General features: G+C 34.1%; 1 protein-coding gene across 2 annotated transcripts in view; it reads right to left on the bottom strand.

Annotated features, from left to right (window-relative positions):
* Nucleotides 1-813: 813 nt before the first annotated feature.
* The window catches only part of LOC149797542 (uncharacterized), a 54,661-nt gene continuing 36,053 nt past the window's right edge, over nucleotides 814-19,421 (bottom strand). Inside the window, exons 8-10 of one of the 2 annotated variants that reach the window (XM_089962402.1) lie at nucleotides 13,339-13,510; nucleotides 11,701-11,916; nucleotides 9,312-9,451 (exon numbers count right to left, since the gene is read on the bottom strand). In XM_089962402.1, the coding sequence (XP_089818528.1) occupies nucleotides 11,713-11,916; nucleotides 13,339-13,510 (376 nt within the window). In that variant the 3' untranslated portion in view covers nucleotides 9,312-9,451; nucleotides 11,701-11,712. Of the gene's footprint in view, nucleotides 9,452-11,700; nucleotides 11,917-13,338; nucleotides 13,511-14,704; nucleotides 14,871-19,421 lie in introns of both variants that reach the window. The other variant, XM_089962403.1, reaches the window with a different exon arrangement.

Genomic DNA, 19,421 nt, shown 5'->3' with positions numbered 1-19,421 from the left:
TTGTTATATCTGCTCCTCTCCAAATGGATGCCTATAACATTATGTGCTTTTCACTAATCAACTTATGATACCTTGTTGTTCTTGAATGAAAATAGTGCCAGTCATACTTCCAATACAGCTACATACCAAAATCTTGTTATCAATACTCCCACTGAATGCATGATCATTACGACGTGATTTTAACCAGAATACTTCAAAATGAGGTCTACTTTGAACTAACTGAAAGTGGTGCCAAGCTGACATCCAATATGTAGCTAATTTAGAAATTGTATAGTTGAAGAATGTCAGACAAAATTCAACTCTTGACAGTTAAAAGAAGTTATAGTTTATCTCGAATTCCTGGAAATTCTTTTCACCCAGTCGAGCACTAGTCTCTTCATGGAACTGTTGTTTTGTGTGTACACATACACACACACTGACGACATGTTTACTGTTTCTTTATTCTCCTCACACTTTTGAGGTCTTTTTTTGGAAGAAACAGTTGCCAGGGCAATCATGATAAACTTCTGTACCTTGCTACTTTCTCAGAGATTAAAGATCACAAATTATTAGTTGAATTTGTACAGTTTATGTGTCTGAACACCTTCATTACATTTTAAACACTAATGCTCAATAATTCTTCAACAAGGTTAATTTATGAGACAAGTAAAGATCTGTTTCTACTGTTTTCATATATGTGCTTGATTTCAGTGACACCATAGAATGAATATGGCTTTAAGTGTAAACTCGTTGCTTATACTCAAGTGTTTTCATCTACATGGCATGACTGATAACACCCAATGATACAAGGAATGCAGAAAGAAAAACCAAATGTTATATTATGAATAAGAAAATATTTTCCATTTATTCATCACATGACAAAATATTTACACATATATTCTGCAATCCAACATGATAGGTGGGCATGTACAAAATCTGCACAGAGATTTTCTTAAGTTAAACATGGTAGGCGAGCAGGATAAGGTTGAACAAGTATCAACATGAAGAAAAGGAAAGACAATTTACATGCAATAAAATATAGTTATATGGTTAAAATATAGCTTCCGTTCCTTTTTTAATTACATTCATAAAATGGATGAATTAACAAGGGTATATTACCTTAAATATATTCTATGTACAGTAACTTATAAAGAAATTAAGATCAAACATAACTAAAGTGTGTTAGTTTGACCTCTAGCACTTGCATACCATTATGTTGACCTTCACCAATGATTTACTGAATGAACTTGTCTATATTATGAAAACACACCAAATGCAGTGCAGAGCATTTAAAACAACACTATAACACATATTTTTTAAATGCCTTAAGAGAACAATGTAACAAATTTAAAACTTGAGTCTATTCACGACTTACTTGTAAGAAATATGGCATTATCTCCCTTGAAAGCAAAAGTGTAACTCGATAACGCTATCATAATTTGTTTCATATTTGATGCTGAACCTAATGAAGACAAACAATAGTAAGTCCAACAGATATTCATGGATGCACAATAACATTCTGTTTTGACATATTAACCATAGATTATAAAAATCTTGACAGAAAAATAACTTCATTTAGTCTGGAAATGAATTGATTTTGATAGAAACATTGTACAAGTGGGTTAATGCTGCATTGTTTGATGTGCAACTTGCAATTTGTAACCGAAATATTTTTAAATCTGGGTCAAATAGTTTAGTTTTTGTAGTGAGGGATGTTTTTATATATAGTAATCAGAGGGAAAAGTACATCACTGTAATAGTTAAGACACACAACAAAAATGGACCTGGACATGTGCACTTACAAAGTTAATTGGTTTAAGTTTTAAAATACTAAAGACAGTTCTTCAGCAAATTTGCACTTAGATTAGTACAGCTTTAACAAAACCACACACTATGACACTAATTTCATGTCTTGCATGCTTTGGTAACTTGCATACTTAAATAAGGTTCCTGTGGGTGAATTATTTTGACACAAGATCCAAAAGGTTTTTCACATAGAGTATCAACATATTTCTGTGACATTATTAGATGCCAAATGAATATTTTGCAGACCGAAAATGAAAGTGTGAAAATAAATTTACACTTACTTTCAAAAATATAACTGCATTCTTTCAACAATGCCAAGTAAGCAAGTATTCATGCATACTTGCATTGAAAATAACAGCTGTATATGCATATACGTTATCCATCCACACAATCACTGAATTATTCATCTCTCCTGCTTGTGATATGGGAAATTATTTACAAAGAACTTGTAAAGTAATAAAACATATTTGAAATATATTGTTGATAACACTGATGGAAATAAAACAATCATAAATGACACATGGACACAAAGATTTAAATATGGTATTTGACTTAAAAGTTTTGCAAAGTCAATATCTGCTTCAATGTAAGAGACTGAAATGGTCTCAACTACACTTTGTATTACCAGATTTGTTAAGTTCTCACTATTTTATAATTTTAAGGTGATGTAGAGGACGTAAAAATAGATCCTATCAACTTTTAATAATCACACAAGTAGATAAGCTTGTGACCCTTTAGTTAATATAAATATAACCAAGCAAGAAGCATAGAACATGACTTGTGAGTTTTTGGCAGCAGCAATGTTAATCCATTAGCAAATATGATTAAGCCATTTTATAATTATTACCAAAGAAATGAAAATTCCTAAACTTTTATTATGCCATATAAAAATAAATATAGCTCAACAATACTTGTGTCAACTGACTTTAAGTCATTATATTGTGCCAGACACAAAATTCATATAAATGCAAATGTAGTACATGAAAAATTATGCATTGATAAACAGCTATAAAAAAAAATTCCCATTAAACCAATTTTTGAGTAAAATGTATTTCTTCAATAATAGTTACACTATCATAATATGCTAGGGGTACATAAATGCCTTGCAAGTCCTGTCCTCTCAAGTAAAAAAACATAATTATTCATGTCTCTTGACTTATTTTAGCAAAAGAATTGTTAAAATGTCTGCTTGCCAAAGTAAAACAGTTTGAGTGGTCTCCCTTTGGATAAAGTGACTGGTGCCCAAATACCACATATCACCAGTGACTGCAATATGTAATTACAGAGAATTTGCCCTTAAGCTTGAGGAAGTATTATCAAAGAAGCATTTGCTTCTTACTCAAAAAATTGGTTTCTTTAAATACATTACCCAGTCATAGGTTATGAGAATATGTATTAGAAGAAGTGAGTTACATTCTTTTATCCTGGAACAAGTGAGAAAAAGGCAGGCTCTTTTTGAAAATCTTTGTTAAATTTTACAGGCTGCTGATACTCGATTTTTTCTCTCCAATAGATGGGAGCAATCAATATAAGAGACTGCACCCCAATTACTAACTTTTTGCAAAACTTTGGAGATCAGAGGGGTGGGTGGATGGTTTGTTGAAGGAAATGCATGTGTATCAAGAGGCTTCCAATTCAAGTAGGGAACATCAGCTTTTCAAGTTTGCAGATCAGTGGAAAGTCAAGGTCAGGAATTTTGTTTACTCCTCAGTGTAAATTGGTCAGTGAATGGTTGACTCCTTCAGGCACAGATTGGACAAAAGACAGAAAGGTGAATGGACCATCCAGTGTAAATACACCGATTCTGTTAAGAGAAATAGAGTCTGGGATGCAGCAGACTTGGGTGTGGATATGTTGCTGATGAATCTAAGAAAATCTCAAACCAAAAGGCAGAAGACTGGGGACTTGATTTCCCTGTATCTCATGATGTAATTGTTTTGCCAAGTTGGAATCAATATGAATGCCCTTTCCAAACATCTCCTGCCACGACTGAAATGTATTCACTATAGCCATCATCTTCAGGAGTCTGACGTCTAATAAGTTCTCCTGATGGGGCCAAACCATGCTCACTTAGGAGAGCAGGAGGTTGGCACTTTAGCAAGTTGTGATTCTGCCCATGCAGACTGTGCAGTCAGCAGTTGACTCCTGAACAAGAACACATTTTGAATTTGCAGTCCCCCATATGTTGAGATGGTACCTCATATGATCCAATACATCGATCTTTACATCACAGATGATCCCAGTGGGGATCCCAGCCCCCAACACAAGCATAAGGGAGGTGTAGAACAGAAAAGATGGGGAGGTGGAAATGGCCACTGTTCAACATTTACCTAACATTTCAATAACTACTTCTATCTCCTCCTGCTCCTCTATAAAACCGTACTGAAATCAAAATCTTTAAAAGATGTTGACTCTAGTTGTATAAGCATTAATCTGTTGGTTGTTTCTGAGCTTAATCTGTTCCTTATCTATGTATGAATATTGTTCTGCACTGTGAACCCCTTTCACAATCTGCCATCTGAAATGGCATATACACAGCTAGCTTAGCCAGTTGGAGCAAGTTTGAAAACTGTTCTTTATGCTTGTTATGTACAACTTTCCAATGCTCACAGGTAGGTACTGTTCGTTGGATACTTGAACTCCCCCCCAAAAAAGAAAAGATTTTTTACTAACATATGCTAACCAATAGTTTCAATTTCTTGAATTAGCAATCTACTGACTACTTTGCGAGCTGGTATAATCTAACTGCTGCATCATTGAGTAAAAAAGGGCATCACTGAGTGAAAAAAGGCATCACTGAGTGAAAAAAGGCAGAGATTTCTAGGATTTGATGGCTCTTGTGATACAGATAGTTAAGTAGGCTTTATACAAAAGAATTATGTCAGAGATCACATGGGTGTTAATGTTGTTGTTCAGATGTATAAATTTTTTCTGACCAGAATCTAACAGAGTGGTCATTATGACACAATTTGAGGTTAAAAATAGAAATGATTGTGCCAAAATTGGAATGGTTGGTATCTCTAACTTATAAGAAGATGAAATTTGGCAAATGAAGTGCAAAATCGATAACGCAGAATGAGCAAGAGACGTGAGGTTCAAGTATACATCTATGATATGAAAAACTTCAAAGGAACACTCCACTGATGAAAAGGACTCGAGACAGAGTGATTTTCCAAGTATAAGTGGAAGTAAATGAAGCTTTCCCTGTTCCAAATTACCCACCCAATCATCTCAAAATTTCTGTTCCTACTTCTTTGGTGACATTAAGCTTTTAAAGACAATGATTGTCCCTTTGGAAACATTTTTCTTTGGTGAACAATATTTTGAGCAATGCATAAACATGCAGGTGTTAGGTTAGTACCCTGACAAGCTCCAACGAATTATATATGAAACCTAGATCTGGATCAAACCTGGAAAAACCATTATTTTATTTGAATTTGAATGCAACAATAATATTTGTGTATTTTTTTGCCAATATTCCATAAGTATGTAATGTATGGGCCATTTTATTAAGACTTATGGTCAAAAATAGTAACTGTATTTCTTACTATTATTCCATAAGTATGTAATTTATGGGTCATTTTAGTAAGACTTATGGTCAACAATAGTAACTGTATTTCTTGCTATTATTCCACAAGTATGTAATTTATGGGTCATTTTAATAAGACTTATGGTCAAATCATAAGGGTTGGCAGGTTTGCTAACATACTATGATCTGGCAGCATATTTACAGAATAAAAGTGCAAATAACTGATTATATTAAAAAACAAAAGCACATGGACACACACAAATGGCAGTGTAATTTCCACAAAGAAAAATCCTTTATGGGCATTCTTTGATGGCACAAGTATTTTTTTTAAAAAAATTGGCAAATAAGAATGCTGCGAATGGCACATCTCCATGTTTAATAGTCGTGAACAAAGAAACTAGTTGACCATGGTCAATTCTGGAGATTTCTGGCATCTCACCTTTCAAGTCAAGGTATGCAGTCTTGACCTCAAACTACTGTAAAAAAAAAAAAAACTTTTCCTATTAGAATTTCCATGACCATAACATCTGACCTCTAGATCCTAGAAGATATAAGTTACTTTATTACCCTAAGTACGAACCATTACACATTTTGGTTGATGAAGTGATTCTAGGTTTAAGTTATCATGCACAACCCTCTTTTCTTTGAGCCACAATCATCCCAACCTTTGAGCTTTTGCCCCCAAAATAAAATGACTTTTTCTATACCTTAAATACAAGCCCTTCAAAAACTTTGGTCAAAGTAAGAGGTCTGTAACTGCAGTTATTATGTGAAAATCATCTTTCTTTTCACAGCCTATATGACCTTGACCTTCGACCTCCTTACCCCAACTACAGGCCATTCATTAAGGTCAGTTCAGATCTGTGAGGCAAATCTCAATTTACTGTGCAGAAACCATTTTTCTTCTTTCAGTCACAGTGACAATAACTTTTGACCTCAACATCAATTGACTTTTTTTTAACCCAACATGCAAGTCATCCATAAACACTGGACAAATATATGGTTAATTGTAATGTTTGTGCTGAAACTATTTATTTATTCAGTTAGCAGACATGATTTTGGTCTTCCATAAAAAAAAGCAGAACAAATTTTAACGGGGGTTTGGGGGTCCTTCTCCAACAGGGTCTCAAGGGGCAGTGCCCCCAATCGGGTGGGGGTGGCGGGGGTGGGGGTCCAAAAACGCATTTTACACTCATATTAAACTTCTGGTGCAACTTATGATCATAAAATAAACCATAATAATCATTTGAAAAACTAATAAACTTACCACAAATGTTCAACTTGACTGACATAAAAATTGGACTATATCAAGAAAAATCTTATTCAAGTCTGCAGAAAAGTGGAATTCTGCTTTAAAACAGAGAAAACTCATGTCTGAGTTAGCTGCAGTGATCTTGAACTTTGACTTTTTGACCCCAAATATGCTGAGGTTATTCCTACTCCAACCACAAGCTATCCACTACATTTTGTCCCAGTATATGTTGAAATAATGTTACTGAGTGGAAACACTTTTTCTCCTTTCTCCTTTCAGTTACAGTGAAATTGATTTTGAACCTTTTGGACCCTAAAATCGATTTGCTTCTGCCTTACCCAAGTGCAATCTATCCATCAACTCTGGTTATGGTACATGATTCAGATCTAATGTGCAGAAATCATCTATTTTTAAAAGCAATGGTGACATTGAATTCTGACCTCCAAACCATGTCTTTTTTCTTAATCCAAGTACAATGCAGGCCATCCACAAAGCTTGGTCCAGGTATGCAAAGTAGAAAAAAAGTTACTGTGTAGAAACCATTCATCTTTTTCACTGTGCAGTAACCTCGACCTTTACACACCAAAATCAATAGGCTTTTTCCTTACCACAGGCACAAGCTATCCACAAAACTTGGTCCAGGTATGTTAAGTAGAAATAAAGTTACTGTGTAGAAACCATTCATCTTTTCACTGTGCAGTAACCTCGACCTTTACTGACCAAAATCAACAGGCTTCTTCCTTACCACAGGTGCAAGCTATCCACAAAGTTTGGTGAAGATACATGCTGTAGAATTTGAGTTATCATGTGGAAAAAGAAAATGTTAATTTAGAGTTATTGTCACAGCATAATATACTTCTCCAAAATAACAATGTAACTAAAATTTAGTTTAAATATAAAGTGATACAAGCTTTTATTTCTGACACAAAATTGTTAAAAATTATCCTCTTCACTTTGTTTAAACATTGGGAAATGATGACCATATGATTTGGAGATACATCTATCAACTGTGTATATACTGAAAATTCTCATACACCAGTGTGTTCAAATAACGCTTGTGGCAATATGAAAGTTGTTTAGACCAATCACATGCAAGCTTTTTCTTTGTACGGAGGGCTATCCTTAGCAAACCTGCTATTTTTCCAAGGCTATCAAACAGTTACTGTCCTCATCAATGATGTATATGAATGTGTATAAGTATGGGTATGTATGTATTTGCGTTTAAAATAACATCAGCACATTAATGGCTATGTAGTGCCAATTAAATGTAAAGTGAAACAAATATAAATAGAGATCTATGGCTTATGTGCAGAGGTATGTTAAGTTCATTTCTGCCAGGTGAGTATCAATCAAAGTAAACAAAACCTTCAGAACTCAAGAATGCAATGGATATTTTACTCCTTGGATTTTGGATGTTATTGTCTCTTTTTAAAATTTATGGGGTATTTTGATAATAATGCAAAGCACAAAACTTACAATACCAAACAATGAAATGAAACAACCTGGATGATGATTAATTTAACAAGATCTATTTGAGTGAGTGAGATCAAGCACTGTCATTTCATATATGTAGAGAACGTCTGGATCTAGTCCAGATAACAATGCTCATGTTGACTGAATGTGTCGTCATAAAGATACTGACTGCTTTTGATAAAAGCAATCCACTGGCAACTCTGTTCTTTTTGTTTTAAAATTACTGTGTGTAATCTGAATGCATAAAACATTTCTGTCTGCATAAAATGGGCAAATGCAATATTTATTTAGAGCTCTGCTAAAAGTATTGTTTACCTTTACTTATACCTGTAGATCATTTATTTGAAACACAGGTGGGAAAATAAAATCAAAAGAATCATCAAATGTTTCATAAATAATCAGCAACAGGACATGACATGGATAATTTTGGAAATAAGGTACAATTTAAAACAGATCAATAATGCACACATGTCTAGCTTAGTGTCTTTCCATAGTAAAACTTCAATTATCTGTCACCTTATTAACCATCAGTCTCTGTTAACCTTCAGAACATTGTACATCAAAATATTAAAAACAGGTACATGTACATATGTAGACATTATGATTTTTTGATGATCCGGTATAGTGCATAACATTTGTAATGTATATATTCTATTATCCGTATATTCTCATATCTGTCATGGCCTTGGTCCTGCACACTGACGGATAATCAAAATTCTACTGTACTCAAATTAAAGCTTTACATACGGCAACAAGTCAATAAATGTTATGTCTTGCCTGCTCTGCTGTGGAATAATTTAAAACCCCAGAAACAGTCATTACAGTGAGCAAAAGAGTGAATGTTAACCTTAAAATATCAATGTAATCGCTGGAGTGTTGAAAGTATATTACAATGACCTGCTTTTGGCTTATGTGAGATGCATTCCTCAAGATGAATACCAGTATTAAGTTATATTACTGTTCCTACATCAGTGTCAGAGACCTGGGGAAAAGCATAAACTTGATGTTGAGAGCTATGTTAATGACAATAACAATGCTGTTAGAAAAGTAATTCTTATGTCTGGACTATGATTTATGTGGAAATGAGAACTGCTCCAATCCCCCATTGGAATACTCTCCAGTCCGGTCTGAGTGAATTCAATCTTTTGCAAGTGCAGACAGAGTTCATTTAGCAACTGACGTAAATCTTCACAGTTCAGATGATAGAGCACAGGAAATCATACAATCCTGATGTTAAGAAATTCCACATCTTTTTCTTCTAGTGCTCTTGTTAGGTGGAAATACTCCTTGATATTGTTCACCAAACCCCTGTCAAACGGATTATAGAAGTCACCTTTCCCATCTTTTAAATAGCCATATCTTCTGTAATTGGATCTCTCATTAACAGTTACGTTAAATGCAACATGGAATACCTGAAATGCAAGACAGTAAAATCAATCTTGTGCCTTTTACTTATGCTGAAATGAATAGTAAAAGCTATAAAGTACAATAAAGAAACATAGTTAACAAACATTGCAAGGTAATAAGGACATTGAGGCAGTCCATGGACTGGTCAGTAATTCTAAAGTAAAAGGAAACTACGGATTTTGCAAAGCGGAGGTCCAAATACTACAGAAATGGAAGTGAAGGGTGTAAATAACCAGTCCATATTATGCCACATGTTTCTTTAGTATGATGCAACATTACAGTACACCAAATCGATGATGCCGAGTTCTTTCTGCAAATCTGTATTTATGTACAATACCTCGATGACAAGAGAACCAACTCTATGAAAATTCAGCTGTGCAATATCAGCATGTGACTTCAATATAACTAAAATGTATAACGTATAACTAGTGAAAAATTCACTCAGCTTCACAATTAATGGGTTCTTGAGGTTCACTTTATGAAGATATATAGATTTAAAAAAACAAACACCATATTTTCTGTTTGTTTGCAAAAACTAATATATTTGTGCCAAAATATATTTTCATGCCTGTAATTTTCAGATACATTTTAAAATAATTTCATTTGTGTACTTTTAAAACAAAACTAGCTATCTAATGACATGACAGGTGAGAGGAGCTAATATTATTTTCAGGAATCAGAGGCTTGCTAATCATTGGAAATAACCCCAACAACATCGATTTGAATTGCCAAAAACTGAGAAACAATGATATTTATATCATTAATTTTTAAATGCTACATTACTTATCTGTTTAGGAGAAATCTAAATTGTTACATCTGAAAGGATATACATTTATTTAAAGTCAAAAGAATTCAAGTTAAAGACATTATCTTGAAATTTTGTTTAACACCTCAACTGCACATACTACTACAATCCGCGGGCCCCCAAGTAGCCGAGTGGTCTAAAGCGCTCTCCGTTATGGAGCACTGCCATCTCACCTCTGTCTGCGTGGGTTTGAGTCTCGGATTCGGCCAATGTGGGTATGTGAGAAAGCTTGCCAGTAGCTTTTCAAGGGTCAGTGGTTCTTTCCGGGGATTTCCTGGGTTCTTCCTCCACCATTAATACTGGCCGCCATGCATAGCCTATCGTGTGCTGAAAAATGGCGTTAAACCCTACAATAACAACTAAAATCTGCAGTCAAATAACAGTTATATAATAAGAAATTAGTTTCAATGGATAATAACATAATACAAAAAGCTAGCACAATATTTTCTTATGTGTGTGTGTGTGATTAGGATTTTTAACGTAGTTTTAACAATTTTTTCAGTCATTTCACTACGATGTCTGCAGTGTGGCAGTTTATAGTGATGTCTTGCACTGGGGCATCATGCTGCAGCCATGTAGCATGATGTCCCACCTAGTCACATTATCCTGACACCAGGCCGACCAGTCCTAACACTAACCTCTTAATGTTGAGCGCCTAGCGAGGCAGCTGTTAGTAACATTTCTGTATGACTTGGCCGGGGTTTGAACCCATGACCTCCTGCTTCCAAGGCAGATGCTCTAACCACTAGGCCATTGGATATTTCCTTATGTAATATGTTTTATATGCTGCACTGATGAATGGAGAAATATTCAAATGTTATTAAATCTGCCATTAGTTGTATACAGGCTTTGGTACAGGACTGCACAAACCAGGATAAGTTTGTTGCTGCAGTAAGTTATACTTAAAACTGACCCTCTACCCTTCCTCCTGTTACTGAACTACACTCATGTACAGCTTTCACTATCTAGAAAATTGCAATCAAGATGCATCCCATTTTCATTGTTTTTGTATTCAGTGACAAACTCTGAGACCAATCTGATTTATATTTATAACAGGCAGCTGAGCTAAACACGCACACATGTACTACAGGTACATGTGTGTATGATACAGGATTTAATGATATTAACAATGATATTGGTGTTGCAAAGATGTTTTACCTTGTTTACTTTAATTAGTATATGCCAAATAATCTCTATGGCATATGCTGAAATTGACGAACATGTTTTAGGCTCGAGATTTAAAGTTTTTTTTATCTTTCTCCCATTTGTACTGGCCTTAGCAACACTTCAATGCACCATGATATACTGGTAGCCAATAATGTGCCGTAAGTTATTAAAATCAATAAAAACAAAAACAAAAAATATATCCCCAAAAATCTCAAGCCCAAACAGTTGTCTACAAATTGTATACAGTTTTATGCCAATTTATTTGTCACATCAGCAACATACAAAGAATATTCATCACATAAGTTTTGTTGAAAAATCGCTCTCTATCACGTCATCACATTCCCGTGGGATGGGTATTATAAAGGCAAATTCCAACAAATTCTGTTTCCAGCCCCGAGTGTACGGATTGTGGTATTTTCCATCCTTGTCTTGCAGGTATTTGTATCTCTTAAAATTTTTCTGTTCATTTGTTGTGGTGTTCAAAGCACCAATCAAAATCTGGAAAACAAAATAAATGCATGACAGTTATTTAAAGAAACAAAAAATCTGACCAGCGAAAAAAGATGCCCTTATCAATATGGTACAGTTTTAGAAACCTTGGCTCAAACAATAGAATAAAACAATAGGCCATAATTCAAATTTTGATAAGCCAGATCTTATTGATCACAGCAAGAAATCTGGTTTAAATTTTAATATTTAATTACAGAGCTGAAACTCACTGTTATGTACAGAACAGACATTAACACAGGCAACACTCCTTATACCCCTGATATAAAATTTAGCAAGGGCATAACAAAACCACTGGATTTTTCCTTTCTTCTTACTTTCTTTGATTGAAAGATACAGCACATGTAAATTAATCTTTATAAACCCCATCTATGATTGAAAATGACCAACAGTAGGTACGTAAGTACTGGATGATGATGGAATCTAGATACACAGGGCTTCTGTTGTTGGCATATGTACTATGTACTATCTGGTGTGTTCCAGAAGTTCTGCTTATTAGCACAACCTTCCTAATCAGAGATACAGTCAAGAAATCTCATCCCAATTGCTAATACAAGAATAAACATACTTTGATGTATTGACAATAGCATGAAAACTGACAAGGTTTTATATAATACTGTGCCTTACTAGTCAGAGACCAGACAAAAACCAGACAAGTCTCCACATAATTATGTGTCTTACCAGCCAGAGACTGGATATAAACTAGACAAGGCTCCATATAACTTTGTGCCTTACCAGTCTGAGATTGGACATAAACTAGACAAGGCTCCATATAATTCTGTGCCTTACCAGTCAGAGACTGGACATAAACTAGACAAAGCTCCATATAATTCTGTGCCTTACCAGTCAGAGACTGGACATAAACTAGACAAGGCTCCATATAACTTTGTGCCTTACCAGTCTGAGATTGGACATAAACTAGACAAGGCTTCATATAATTCTGTGCCTTACCAGTCAGAGACTGGACATAAACTAGACAAAGCTCCATATAATACTATGTCCGACTTGTGAAATGTATCATGATATATCACGCATTCACTATTTTTCGTGGGTCACCAATTTCCATGGATTATACCATTCTTCCTACAATCTATCAGTTGAAAGACAAAAGGAACAGTATTTCTCTGTGGAAACAATTGGAGTGCTTCAAAAATCCACAAATTTAAGTACCAACATCAACGATATCATTTTTGTGAAATAAAAATGAAACTGATACCCACAAAAAAAATAAATGAATTCACATTATTTCCTATCCATACTACATTAAAACCTTAAATAAACAAACAATTTTAATGTTGGTGACAACACTGACATGTTGTTACTGTCACCCCCAGAAAGAAATACTACGGCTTTATACCGCTCATACAGGTGAGACAATAATAAAGGTACTGACATTAGACTCTGTATATTTACCGTATATCCAAATATGTAGGTGGCCACACACTCGAAGAATATCATTACTATGACATAGAAAATGTAGACAATGTTCCATGCTTCTCCAGTTTTCTGCATGTAGTAATAGGTAAAGTACAGTGACAGCAAGCCATTCAACATCACAGTCCCAGAAAACCCTAAAAACGAGAGTCTGAAACAAAAGCATGGGCATTCAAATATTGTAATAGAAATTTTCTGTACTGCATGTTACTGATGTGACATAAAACTGACATTTCACATGTACATGTACATGTACCTGAAGATTATTCTACATTTCAAGCACTCAGACCCCAGTATATCATTATATCACTGACTGTCTTTACTTCTGAATATACAAGTATGCTGAATTTCAACTCATGAGAGGTTATCCCGTTTGCTTAGTTGGTCATTGAAAATAAATGTACAATTAACCCACATGTCTTATCTATGAATGAATAACAAAACAAAACTTTTTTTCTGATTAGAACAAAAATTCAGGAAGATGGGGACAAGGAAGCAACTTTCCCATCTCTGATACCCTTTTTGTTGCTGGTCTTTGGCTGCTGAAACATAATACCACAAGGTCAACAGCTGTTACATAAAGTAATATGAAATTCAGGAATCATTGGCTTCTAATGACTTGCTCAAACTAAGTATATTCGATAGTCAGGCCTATACGGAATCTGATATACTGGAGTGGTAGTGTATGAATGATACCAACAGAGTGACAATATATTATTCTGGTTTAACTAATGTAGTCCACATGATTGATTGCAGCTTAAACAAACCCAGCTACAGTTTCTTTCATTCAACAAATACTACAGAAATGGTCTGCAGTTCAAAAAGTAACTTCCAATAGGTAACTGCCTAAAGACTGTATATTAAGTACATGAGTGATCTCATGGTAATGGTTACCTTATAAAACAAAGATGAAACTTCTGTACATAAACTTTTTTTTAATCACAAGTCTGATGAATGTTTAGCAAAGTTTAATAGTTAATCAGGTATTACCAATTCTGTCCAGTATATACTAAACTTTTCTTTCAGAGGAAAAGTTATTTTTCATTTTAGTTGTATTACTGAAAAAAAAGGATGAAAATTAATGTGTTATTGTGCAAACAATCTATAACTAAAAAGCAAAGTAAAACAAAACAAAACATAAAGAATGGATTATGTGATAGATGAAAGTAAAACAATTTAAAAGAACTTTTTTGTAATAGAAGTCATTATAAAGAAGGTGAGGTAATCAATCAATCTCTTTTATGTGTTGAGTAAGTAAGGCCTGAGCTGGGTCGGTTTCAGCACAATAATCATGTGACCAGGAAATCAAACACTTGGCACAGTTTTGCAGCTTTCCTGATCTTACCATCAGAGTGGTGAGGCCCGTTAAAAGACCAGACAAGAGACATGCCTCTACAGCCCCAATAACCAATAACCAGTCCCAGCCAAACTCACTCAGCAAACGGTAGCAGAAGTAGTCAGCAAGGAACACTAGGGACAGCACACAGATTACAAAACCAAAGAACCAGTGCCTAAAAAAGAAAAAAATTAGCCAAATATCACATCTAGTGAAAGCATGTGTTTAGGATGTTAGGCCTACCACATGTGTATCTGGGCTCATATGAAAATAAGACAATCCTCAAATTGACTTGTCTGCATTAAATATCATTTAATAAAATTGATGTGACCATGAAATTTGAGTAAATGGTCACCAAGTCTCTTAAGATATTTAATGAAACCTGGTGAAGGATCTAAACTGAAGATAAAGAATTGTGTAAAAACTTGAGTCAATCAATACAATCCACTCAACTTCATTTTTAACATGCTTTAAGCCGTTCATCACCTGAAATGATCTCTGCTACCAAACATTTTTAAAGTATCAGAAAAATGTGACAGCAGAACAACTGACAGATGTTCAAATTTAGATAGTGTACACGTATCCCCGCTTTTGTGAAATTCAATGCATGCAGGTATAACATTAAATGCCATGAGACTGAATTCAAGCAGCAATGCCTAAAAGCATAAATATTCAAATGTTGGCTTTTCACTTTAAATGGATATAGAATAGTGCATGTAGGAGTGTCCATACTGAAAATGCCATAGCTGTAAATACGGCTGGTAGACAATGAAACCATATCTCCAAAATATCATCCATTCATTTATAATTGTCTTTTAGCAAATACTGTGAAATCAAACTTTTATTCATGCAGTACCAGTGTTCATGGATTTCATCTTTCCTACTGACATGAATGTAAATACCAAGAAACTGCAAAGACAACAGAACGTTAAGACATATGAAGCACATCCACTTAGTTCATATATAACTTTATTTTTTGGGCTAAAAACCATCAAAAATCTATACTCATGAAAATAAATGAAATTCACAACACAATAACACTTCACAGGATCCAGAAATGTGGACTGCATTAGGTGAGATCAGCTTACACTGAGGTGTACATAACACACCATTCCCTCACTATAATGCCATTCAAGGGAACCATAAAATGTGGACTGCCTTATGCATGATCATCTTATACTGAGGTATTATATACATAATAGAGGTATTACATACATAATAGAGGTATTATATACATAATTCCCTCACTACAATGCCGTTCATGGGAACTATAAAATATGGAGTGCCTTATATATGAGGTCACTTTATACTGATGTAGTATATACATAATATAGATGTATTATATACATAATACATCATTCCCTCACTATAATGATGTTCATAAACTGTTAACTAAAGGCTACACCAACTAACTGTATGTTATTTTATTCATAATATATTTAAATGAATGGGATCCATGACAAAAGTAATCTCATAAAATGGTCCACCCTATACTGAGGTACCTTACTGTGAAGGAATACTGTATAACATTCCAGGCTGATTAATATGACTATGTATGCACTGTACATAGCCCATACATTGTCTTAGGTTGTATGGATGGATAGATGGATTACTTGAATATCTTACTATATATTTTTTGTTTTGAAATTATTTGTGAAAAGCAATGAATTCAGGTCATCCATCATCAGATATATAGGCATCCCATTATAGCAAATATTAATATCCTAACATACTTTCAATTAATATTTTCACTATGACGGTCTGCAGTGTGACAGTTTATAGTGATGTCTAGCACTGAGGCATCATGATGAAGACATGTCTACCCTGTCACATTATCCTGATGCCAGGACAGCCAGTAAAAACACTAACCTCTTAATGCTAAGTACCAAATGAGGCAGCTGCAAGTACCATTTTTAAAAGTTTTTGGTATGACTCAACGGGTTGGAAACTGCAACCTCCTGCATCTGAGATGGATGCTCTAACCACTAGGCCATCGGAGAGGTCAGATCAAAAGGAACATTATAATAAAATTTATAACACATTCTCTGTGTAATTTCCTTTTGACAATTTTCAGTTCTGAAAGGGTTAAATATTTAACACCATTTACTCTGCAAGTACATGTATATGTATAACTAAGTCGTTAAGCATGACCCAGATACCATGTTTAAATGATGAACAAGAAACAAGATTGTTAGTATTGCATGCATTACAATAAATGTGCAGCAGTGAAGAAAATGATGCAAGCAAAAGAAATATGCTTATTAGGGCTGTATTCAATAAGAAAAGCATAACATGGCAAATTTGAAGCACTTGGCACTCAGTTGCTAGTTCTATTTAGATGCAACAGCTATTGACTAAAGTAGTAACCAAACAAAAGTTCATGGATGACAGTGGTATCTCATGCTATAAAATAAAGTATGAAAAATTGGTTTCACTCACTTAAGATTTTCCTTTATTGCATAATTTAACAAAGGCTTCAGGGCAAAGAATGATTCAGAGTTGTACATTATCAAATTATAACAATATGAAAAGATGTTTGATAACTATATATAATGTCAACTGCAACTTTTCAATCAAATAAATTTAGAATTGTTAAAAATTCTGTCCCCCCTTCCATATAGTCATAATAATTGTTGTTGTCTGCAATATTGTAAATGGATGAACAGATAAACATTGTTTGGTAAAACCTAACTACTACAATCCCTTCATGTAACAGTGTAAAGCATTACTTGTACTGAAAGCCACCCACAGCATGCATATTTGCCATTTTTAAATGAAATGAGTGCAAAAGTATATGGTGTTAGTAGCAATGAATTTGCATTAAAAAGTCTTATGCTATTAGTCATTGAAGTTGAAGCTGCATTTATTCAAAACAGTTTTCTGCGATTTAAAGTATTCAGTGTTTGTCTCAGAGTTCAACAACTTTTGACGACAGGATATCTATATCTGCAATACAGACTTTACCAGCATGCCAGTAAAATCGGTTGCATGAGAATCTTTTTAAAACACTTTAACTGAAAGATATTGTACTTGACCAACTTTCCAATTAGTATACACTTCAAGTTTGTAAAAATAAAATTATTGAAAAAACTGTACTACATGAGATAATAAATTATTTTATGATGACTTCAAAATACTTATTCTGTCAGAGTAAATGCAACTTCAAGGGAGGCAAAGCATATCAACAATTGTTACTGTACCTCAAAAAAGTAATAATGCCAATGACTGGCCAACAATATGTCACATGCCAAGGAACAAAACATTATCTCCCTCATGCAATCAGGACTTACCATACTGTTCATGTTTGATTTGGTACAATCAACAATTTATTGCTCTTGTTAGGGGAGATATAAAGATATGCTCACCCAAGGCAGGACATGTTCCACTTCGTCTTCATGGAACATGACTGGCTTTGGGTAACATATCCTCTTACCCCCCCAACAAGGGCAATAAATGTATAAACTGAATCCACAATAAAAAAAATGTACCTAGCCATGACTAAAAGTTCATAAAGATAAAATATCTGATTTGAAAGATTTAAAGTGTGGAGTAAAATTTAAAACTGCACTGTGTTTAAAACACGTACATAAAAAACTTAATATGAAATTTAAGACTGGATGCATTACAAAAAATTAGTTTTAATTTATATATTAGTGAAAGAATCATGTTGTTATTTATATGACAACTTACTAGAAAGTGAAAGTAAAAAAACACCCTGATATTTTATTGACTACATATGGATTGATAATGAAACGTCTCATTTACTACTGTCCACGTTCACCATTGCTTAGAAAGTCAGCACCAGCTGCTGCGTGACATACATTTCTTGTTAATCCTCCATGTGTATTTTATTTAAGCAGAGAACAAAAAACACTTAAATGTAAAGCTAATTTCCATTAGCTGTCATAAAAGTGACTCAACAATTCTTGAATAAACATGTGATAATGACAGCAGACCCTCTATTACCGAATCAACATGATACTGATCACACAGGGCATCTGCAGAACACGGCCTAGGTCAAATACTGACTTCAAATTGTTGCTTAATAGTGTGGCTGACGTTGGCACATATACATTACTGACCCGTGATATTGACATTGATATTGGAAGTGATATAACAGAAGAACAGAACAAACCATGCCAGTGTAGCAAATATACCATAGGGTTTTGTAACAGATCATTAAATGGAAATTAAACTGGAGCAAATTCAAGAAATTTACATAAATACCGTATGCCTACCATTAATACAGTCATCGATTAATTGCAAAAATACTAGAAAACATTTGTGCAGTCTCAGGAGTACTTTCTAACCTCATATCATACAAGTCACAAACACAAAATATGTGAAAAAAAACTACATATTTTTGAAAAAAATATATAAAACAATTGCTTCAATAATAGACCGCAGTTTGCCATGGCAAATGAGTGGATGAGAAACTTGAAATGACACCTAAAAGAATCTTTCACCATGTTCTACCTGACATGCTGCTTGTATTTATCCTCTTTAAGTCATATAACAAAAGTCAAAATGAAGAAAATGTATTATAAATCTTAATATCTGTACAATGTGAAAAGGAGGACATATTTTCAATCTCTTTCTCTCTCATTTTCCACAATAATATCTTGAAGCTGGCATCACAATGCATTTCAAATGTTGTCCTTTTTTAACAATTTAAAGTATTTGTGACAATTTTATTTCTTGTATTATGCTTGAAAGAAATTTGGAG

This window comes from Sinohyriopsis cumingii, chromosome 6 (genome assembly GCF_028554795.1).
Source record: "Sinohyriopsis cumingii isolate HCF-2022 chromosome 6, ASM2855479v2, whole genome shotgun sequence".
Taxonomy (NCBI): Eukaryota; Metazoa; Mollusca; class Bivalvia; order Unionida; family Unionidae; genus Sinohyriopsis; species Sinohyriopsis cumingii.
Note: the sequence above shows the minus strand (reverse complement) of the source record. Positions and strands in the feature narration are given on the sequence as shown.